The sequence below is a fragment of the Polyodon spathula genome, chromosome 6, assembly GCF_017654505.1.
Source record: "Polyodon spathula isolate WHYD16114869_AA chromosome 6, ASM1765450v1, whole genome shotgun sequence".
NCBI classification, from domain to species: domain Eukaryota; kingdom Metazoa; phylum Chordata; class Actinopteri; order Acipenseriformes; family Polyodontidae; genus Polyodon; species Polyodon spathula.
The window spans coordinates 60930299-60939429 of record NC_054539.1 but is presented as its reverse complement, the minus strand read 5'-3'; the positions used below and the strand labels follow the sequence as shown (position 1 = coordinate 60939429).

Below are 9131 nucleotides of genomic sequence, written 5' to 3'. Positions count from 1 at the left end.
CCACAGCAGCAGCAAGGGGATGCGGCTCTGGTATTGTGGAATTATGTAAATAGTTTCAATTGGTTGTTCTGTGTGTCTGTGTGTATTGTTCCATGTTGTATTTGATTAACATAAATGTGTTAATTAGTTTATGATTTTGTGTCTGGTTGTCTTCAATCAGGTCTGCAAAAACTGTATAAAAACAGTGCTGTGGCCTGGTTAAGTTCGTCTGTCATTAGTTGAGGTCTTAAAGACATATATATATTATATATATATATATATATATTATATATTATATAATATATATATATATATATATATATATATATATATACAGCTCTGGAAAAAATTAAGAGACCACTGCAAAATTATCAGTTTCTCTGGTTTTACTATTTATAGGTATGTGTTTGGGTAAAATAAACATTTTTGTTTTATTCTATAAACTACTGACAACATTTCTCTCAAATTCCAAATAAAAATATTGTTATTTAGAGCATTTATTTGCAGAAAATGACAATTGGTCAAAATAACAAAAAAGATTTTATCAGACCTCGAATATTGCAAAGAAAATAAGTTCATATTCATTTTTAAACAACATAATACTAATGTTTTAACTTAGGAAGAGTTCAGAAATCAATATTTTGTGGAATAACCCTGATTTTCAAGTACAGTTTTCATGCGTCTTGGCATGCTCTCCACCAGTCTTTCACATTGATGTTGGGTAACTTTATGCCACTCCTGGCACAGAGCAGAAGGAAGCAAGTTTTCTTCCAGGACAACCTTGTACTTGGCTTGATTCATGCCAAAGCTGCCCGATTCCAGCCTTGCTGAAGCACCCCCAGATCATCACCGATCCTCCACCACATTTCACAGTGGGTGTGAGACATTGTGGCTTGTAGCCCTCTCCAGGTCTCCGTCTAACCATTAGACGACCAGGTGTTGGGCAAAGCTAAAAATTGGACTCATCTGGGGGTGCTTCAGCCAGGCTGGAATCAGGCAGATTTGTCTTTGTGAAGGGCTCATGAATCAAGCCAAGTACAAGGTTGTCCTGGAAGAAAACTTTCTTCCTTCTGCTCTGACAATGTTCCCCAACTCTGAGGATTGGTTTTTCTAGCAGGACAATGCTCCATGCCACACAGCCAGGTCAATCAAGGTGTGGATGGAGGACCACCAGATCAAGACCCTGTCATGGCCAGCCCAATCTCCAGACCTGAACCCCATTGAAAACCTCTGGAATGTGATCAAGAGGAAGATGGATGTTCACAAGCCATCAAACAAAGCCGAGCTGCTTGAATTTTTGCGCCAGGAGTGTCATAAAGTCACCCAACATCAATGTGAAAGACTGGTGGAGAGCATGCCAAGACGCATGAAAGCTGTGATTGAAAATCAGGGTTATTCCACCAAATATTGATTTCTGAATTCTTCCTAAGTTAAAACATTAGTATTGTGTTGTTTAAAAATTAATACGAACTTATTTTCTTTGCAATATTTGAGGTCTGACAAAACTGCATCTTTTTTGTTATTTTGACCAGTTGTCATTTTCTGCAAATAAATGCTCTAAATGACAATATTTTTATTTGGAATTTGGGAGAAATGTTGTCAGTAGTTTATAGAATAAAACAAAAATGTTCATTTTACCCAAACACATACCAATAAATAGTAAAACCAGAGAAACTGATAATTTTGCAGTGGTCTCTTAATTTTTTCCAGAGCTGTGTATATATATATATATATATATATATATATATATATATATATATATATATATATATATATATATATATATAGTCGTAAGTTATGCGTATATATGGTGCAACTATATACTACACATGCATTTATTATACTAATACATGCCCATACAACAAGAACATGGTAACAGCACAGTGAAAGGTGGTAAATCCCTTTTTTTCTTGGAGGACATATAGTAAGCTATTTGTCATTAACTTTTCTTGTTTGTTGTTTAAATTATATATGAAATTGCGGTGGATGACTTAATTGTACAAAATGAGCAACAAAATAATTATATACCTGTAGCAAGGGGAGATCTGTGCTGACTCTGCTGGCGTGTTCATAGTGCTGCAGGAAGAGGGCAGCAGTTGTCCAATACCCGCCTGTGAGTCATGGCAGTGACATGGGGAGGTCGGAAAGGGTGTGAGTGGACTTGCCCTCTCTCTGAGTGGCTGGGAGGCGGGTCTTAGGGAGATTGTTAGCCCTATAAGATAACACTCTACTGTTTCCTCAGGTCTGCCCTTTTAGGAATTACCGGGAAGGACGGAAGCCGAGACAGAGAGAGACCGGGACCGAAACCCAAAAGATGAATAAAAAGAAAAGAAGTGTAGTAATAGCCGGGAAACCATGGGCAGACCCCCTGTGTATTTTTAATAGAAGGCCGAGGAACGGTCAGGGTAGGACCGAGACCCGGGCCATGAGGGTAGCGACGGCTGGGGTAACACTGCTGAAGTGCAGCACCTTTTATTTATAGTTTTGAGTACTGTGTTTTATCACAAGAGTGTGAGGGGGAAGAGCACCAAGTCCAATATTTAAGTAGGAAACTACTTCCTTTTCAGCAAAATTATGCCATCATAGAAAGAGTGTTTAGCTGTGAAACGGGCAGTAGAGGCCCTATGATACTATCTATGAGGTATACAATTTACAGATCATGCACCATTACAGAGGCTGTACCAACAAAAAGATAGAAACGCAAGGATAGCAAGGTGGCTTTTGGTGTTATAACCATAGTGTTTTAATCTGACACATAGAAAGAGGAAGGAGTGTGTGAATAATGATTATTTTATCCAGGTTCCCACAAGCAGAACCTATATTGTATGCCTGTACCCACAAGGTTGTGCAGACGGGAAGGATATGTGTTGGAGTGTATGTCTCAGAGAGGACTATAAGGGCTTTAGGACCCTGCACAGGAGGGATAAGACACTCCATCTTTGGAAAGGGCAAAGTGAAGCTAGACCTGATTATTATTGTGGGTTAATCAGGTAATCGGTAAATGCCAATCAGCTCGGACTGATCAGTTTGGGGGGGGGGGGGGGGGGGGGGGGGGGGGGGGGGGGGGGATTTTTGTTTTGGGGAAGGGGTTGCTGGTGATGGATTGAGATTAGCCAACATTTTTTTTGTCACAAGTAATATATACTGAGGATCAAAAAAAACTTACCACTGTTATACACATTTATCGAAAAAATATAAGGTATATAAATGATGGACATTGACAAAATGTTTTGGTTTCTTTTTAATCACTCTATCATTCATCCTTGACTGTGACACGCTTGAGTGACTATGACTGAAGCACATGCACTTAATCATCTAATTAGTGAGACAATTGATATGGATATGGAGTGATTTCAACTGTTGACTTGCAAGCTTGAATAAAAGCAATACAGAAAATCATTAAAAAAAAAAACAACAATATACCACGTCTGTCAAGAGAGCAGCATCTTCGTGCAATTGGCATGTTAGAGGCTGGACTAGGGCAGCATACTGTGACTCGCAGTCTTGGGTTCTCAGAGCCAGCAATTTCAAACCTGGCGAGAATTGGGGGAGTCACAACACCTGCACAAGATAAGTTCATTTTCCTTGATATAATTGATTTACTTTTACTTTCTTTTCACTTTTGAAATTGTGAGGAGGCACTGCCCCCCTGCCTCCTCTGGTAGATTTACAATTTACACACTAATACAAATTGTGCCTGTTTTGTTCCCTGCCATATTGAATCCATTAATCCATCAATTTTGTTCCAGCTGACACACTTAAAAATCCATTCTATGTAATGCTTACGTGCCCCAAATGGCCACTAAGGACATATAGGTAAATCAAATGACATGACTCCTTGGTTATCTGAATAACTACATTTAACAACATTGTAATTGGTGCCAGTCTATTTAGATGAAGTTTTCTGATTGTATGTCTACAGAGCACTTATCCGATTGACACTTGGTTGACATTCTTTACCACAGGTTATTGAGAGTATCAGAATCTATATATACTATATACGGAGGAGAATGGCTCCCACATATAAACACAACTGAAGCCTTAACAGAGTGAGAAACGCCTGTGAGAGCAAAGTATGTGTGGATAAAACCAGTTATACATGTTGCATTTGTAAATTAAAATGTATGATATTCAGCATTACTTTCAAATGTACTGTATTTTTAAATGGTGTTTGACAGGTGCTTCACAGCTGAATCCTTGAAAAAGCTGATGAACATCTCAATTGTACAATTAGGATAGAAAATAAGAAAGCCGACTATCAGCTCATCAATAATTGTGCAAAAAAAGCATAAAAGTATTAAAAAATGAATGTTGATCAACAAATAGCCTAAGCCCTTTTGCATCAGAACTTGAAATATACTAGCCTAGTAGACATATTCAGTTTATTCATTACAATAGTGTTTAGCAATCCAATTTCCACTTTTCTTCATAGTATGTGTATAATTTGAATAATATTGAATAATAACATATGCTATTTAAAAAGTTGTGTATCTTTAATGTAATGCTTTTATCCCCCAAAGTCATATTAGGTGTGGTGCAATTCAGGTGTCTGACTGATAGATGTGATTCACATTACACAGTAACCACAAATTATCAGGCGCTGGTCCTCATTGACTCCAATAGTGTTCTGGCATTTTATTCTAGCTCATTAAGAATGACGACAATAACATGACATGGAGTTTGATTATTTTGCCTTTCTCGTTTAGAATAGTAAGCCAAATAGTTAAAAGGACACACAAAACATAGCCCGTTGTTATGCTAAGACTTGTAATGAGCCTTACCGCTACCCCCTTTTCTTTATTGTCATTGCTAAACTGTCATTTATTACACAAGGAGCTTTGTATTATCAAATACTCAACTGATACCGTAGTGACTGTCCTTTTAATTGAACTGAATAAAAAAAAAAAAACGCATCTTCCAGTTAATTTTATTCTGCTCAGGTATTGCTGCAGATCCAAACTGCATTTTCAAATCAAAGTCTGCACTTACTTGACTCCTCTGACGTCAATTGCAATCCAAGGGATAATGAAGAAGCAGCTACAGTCATGACAACCATAGAAGTCTTACTAAAATTATGTTGCAGAATAGAAGGTTATAGTAAACAAATGGCATGTACAATAACACATTATTTTATTTGTATTTGTTTATTAACAGTTTTGTGTATCATTTTAGTTTGAGGTGTACAATGTTTTTTAATATAGTACTTTATTCATTTATGTTAATAAAGTCTAAGATGATGCCAGTTATTGTATCTTCTTGCAGGATTGATCACTGATGCATTTCATTTGTTTGTTTTTTTTACAGCCTGCTATTTCATACGATAACAATAATGCTTTAAGGGAATAATCGATGTTTGCCAGTGCAGAACTCAAGATAGCGATTGTCTTTAATTGTCCAGCCATTGAGGTCAATAGTTAGAAAGTCACATCAACAAATCAAACTTGAAGTAGAAAACCATGAATATTTATTAGTGTTTATGTATTCTTCCAGTATAAAATATACACCATGTAACACAACATAATACAAAACAGTCCATCACTAGTTACAGTTAAATACATAAATAAAGTGCTTTTTTTTAAAGAGAATTTTAAATATTTCCACATTACACAAGACAAAAGATTTATCAAACCACTTTGGGTCATGCTAATCAGGCAAAAATATACATAAATTATTAAATAATAATTCTCATTTTCTGTATCTGTATTTACCTCTGTTTCTCTATAATAACTATCTTATGTACTGTTTTTTTTTTTTTTTTTTTTTTAGAATATTTGAGAATATAATTTGGACACACAAAAAGAATGTTACCAATGTATGCATTACAGTGTTAAGCATACTAAACACTAAAATGTGTTCTAGAACATGTTGTTTACAGTGTTATGAAGCCAGCTTTGGGGTAACAAAATGACACAATACAATGTGCTTATTATCTTTAATAATAGTTTTCAGTGGTAAACACTGCCTGATTAACAGCGTTAGTCATCTCTGTTCACACTGGGTGTATTAAGTAACTGAGTGGCTCAGAGCGAGAATTGCATGGCTCACTCAATCAGATCACAGAAGAAATCTGCTTCGTTGCGCTTTGAGCTGCTCAGTAGGCGCGGAGCTGAACATGTTCTTAAGTAAGCTGCTCACTTACTCAACGCGCCCCGTCAATTTATTTCACTCTTTAGTTCTTACAGAGCTACAAATAGATAATGGTAATACGCTACACATTTTCAAACAATCAATTCAAAAGCAGATTGTCACTTTGCAAAAGTTACAAGTCAACATCAATCACTTAAACTTCACTTGGAGATCTTGAACGATAAGAAGTGTTTGTCTGGAAACAGCCACAAAATAAGATGAAAATCGACCTTTGAATCTCCTGGTTCCTGAAAGCATAAATGACTGGATTGATCATGGAGTTATAGGTCGCTGGCAAAAGAGTGGCGTAAGTGTACACCGACGGAGAGTCGTGATCGCCAACTAAGCAGTAGATGGCAAAGGGTAGCCAACTCGCCCCAAAGGTCCCGAGGATTATGGCAAGAGTCGAGATGCCCTTCTTGGTGGCCACATAGTGCGACGTTGTGAAGAAGTGTTGCTGGAGAGCAATCTGATGGGCGTGCCTGCATACTATCTTGCAGATCTTGAAATATAGGTTTAACATGACCATAAATATCACAAAAAAAGATATAGCCAATAAGGTCATGTTGCTTCTGGTCAAGGGTTTGACAATACTGCAAGCTGACAGATCATTCAGGCAGTTCCAACCAAATATAGGCAAAAGACCCAAGCAAATGGAGACACCCCATATAATGACCAACAACATGTGGATACAGAATATGGTCCTTTCTGAGAAGTAAGTCAGGGCATTGTAAAGTGAAAGATACCGGTCAACAGTAATGGCTAGCAGGCTGCTAATTGAAGCAGTGAATGAGGCAACCAGAAACCCCACAGTGACAAGGCTGATAGTCTCAGATGGAATTAAATATTGGAATACAAAGTTCAGTATTAATCCCATGCCAGCCAGGAGATCTGCTGTTGCAAGGCTACCAATCAACACAAACATAGGTGCTCTCAAGGATGGTGTGTAAAATATGATGGCCACAACAATCACGTTCTCACAGGCAATAATAGTCCCAGATATACATAGCATGATGTCCCAGGGGTTGATGGCAAACGCCACAGGTTCAGAAAAAAGCTCCAAGGATGTATTTCCATTGCTGGCTTCAATCCAGGGGGCTGGAACTGTCGTTTCATTCACAAGGAGGGTTTCATTCATCTCTTCTAAATTAGATTACTCTGGAAAAAGAAAAAAGGGAAAATGAGTTTGAATACGAGAAGACATGCTGGGTAATTCAATGTGCATCTACATTATTCAATGGGCATAATATTATTATTATTATTATTATTATTATTATTATTTATTATTATTATTATTATTATTATTAATAATAATAATAATAATAATATAATAATAATAATAATAATAATAAATAATAACTTTTCATTACCTATCGATTGAAGCCGTCTAGAAAAATTATTGAACTGTACTAGACGCGATGGTGAAACGACAATAAGAGAGAGAGAGAGAGAGAGAGAGAGAGAGAGAGAGAGAGAGAGAGAGAGAGAGAGAGAGAGAGAGAGAGAGAGAGAGAGAGAGAGAGAGAGAGAGAGATTAGGAAGGGAAGATTTATTTCAGGGACGTTTCGATATAGATAGATGCAATATTTTAAGAAATGGTTTCTTGTCAGCGCTCCTAAAACATTTTGATATAATATTCTTACCCGGTATTGCTAGTGGAAATGAAGAATTTCATAGGCGGTCGTCTCCTTTTGATCCTTTTGGCACTGATGGTTTTTCTTAGGCTCTGCGGTGAAGTCTCTTTTTGGATGAATAAAGCTTGCAAGAGTCACAGTGTAGCCCCTTGCATGAGATAAGGCAGTGCGGAACTACAAGACGAGGAACAGTTCGACTGAACACGCGAGAGAATTAAATGCAACTGCTGATGGTGGCTCTGCTCGGCTTGCTAATAAAGCCCAGTGACGTCAGATGGAATACTTAGGAAGCACCATGCGGTCACATTACTCTCCAAAATAACAGGAAAACATACCTGTGGCATTCTAAAAATCGGTCCTCCTCTTCAAAAATGTGAAGTATTTAAACTCTAAGAGGCTTTCATAAGAAGGTTTGTGTACAATGCATTTATAACATGCAGAGACCACTTAACCACTGTTAAGAACGGCGAAACCATATAACACAAATAACAGCAAATGAACCACATTGATTAATACTATAAAGACATATGCTAAAACAAGTAATAACTCAAACATAAAATAAAAACCCTCGTAGAAATCCAACATTTATTCTATTATTATTTGAAAAATGAAAATGCTGCCGTGTCCTACATTCCTGTTCAATTGTACACTTTTGTTTTAATGTTTAATGCAAGTTCAGTATATATATATATATATATATATATATATATATATATATATATATATATATATATATATTATATCTAGTATATAAGATAATATACCATAATTCAAGGTAAGATGGCAAATTATATGGTTTTAATTCATCCTAAAATTAAGGGCAAACAAATTTTAATCACTTTTTAATACATCAACAAAATACACAATTTCTAGTAAGACAAATAATCTTTATATTAAAAAAATACTTATTTCTTTATATTGGTTCAAGATAAATGCATTGGCACCCCTGCTTTAATATTTCGTGTGGCTCTTGCTTTTATTACGGTTTTCAGACGTTTATAATCATTCGTAACCAGGATGTTACATCTTGTTGGTGAAATCTGGGTCCATTCTGTCTTGTATATTTCCTTCAGCTCAGACTGATTGGATACACAATGCTTGGCTACAACCTTTTTTTTTTTTTTTTTTTTTTTAAGATCAGTCCAAAGCATTTTTAATGTTGACTGGAGATCTGGAACCCGTTTCTGTATATAAATCGTGTGGTATCCGGAGAATGTATAATAGAAGTATAGCGTTTCTATAACGTTGCTCACACTACTTTGTCGTATTATCACCGATACCAATTTACTTGGTGAATAAATACGACAGGAGAACCACAGGCATTGCGTTGAAACAATTGCAAAACTAACAAATAAACAGGAGTCCACCATAAATACCCAACTACCAATAAGC

The 9131-nt window shown here is 36.4% G+C and overlaps 1 protein-coding gene across 1 annotated transcript; it reads right to left on the bottom strand.

The window, feature by feature from the left end:
* Positions 1-5874: 5874 nt before the first annotated feature.
* On the bottom strand, positions 5875-7253 carry LOC121316579 (G-protein coupled receptor 6-like). Its single transcript, XM_041251620.1, has one exon. It carries the CDS (start codon positions 7241-7243, stop codon positions 6260-6262), a length of 984 nt encoding a protein of 327 aa, XP_041107554.1. The 5' UTR covers positions 7244-7253; the 3' UTR covers positions 5875-6259.
* Between the last annotated feature and the right edge of the window lie 1878 nt (positions 7254-9131).

Bases quoted from the DNA above. Each gene is read 5' to 3' on its own strand.
- LOC121316579 (XM_041251620.1), bottom strand. From the start codon at position 7,243: ATGAATGAAACCCTCCTTGTGAATGAAACGACAGTTCCAGCCCCCTGG.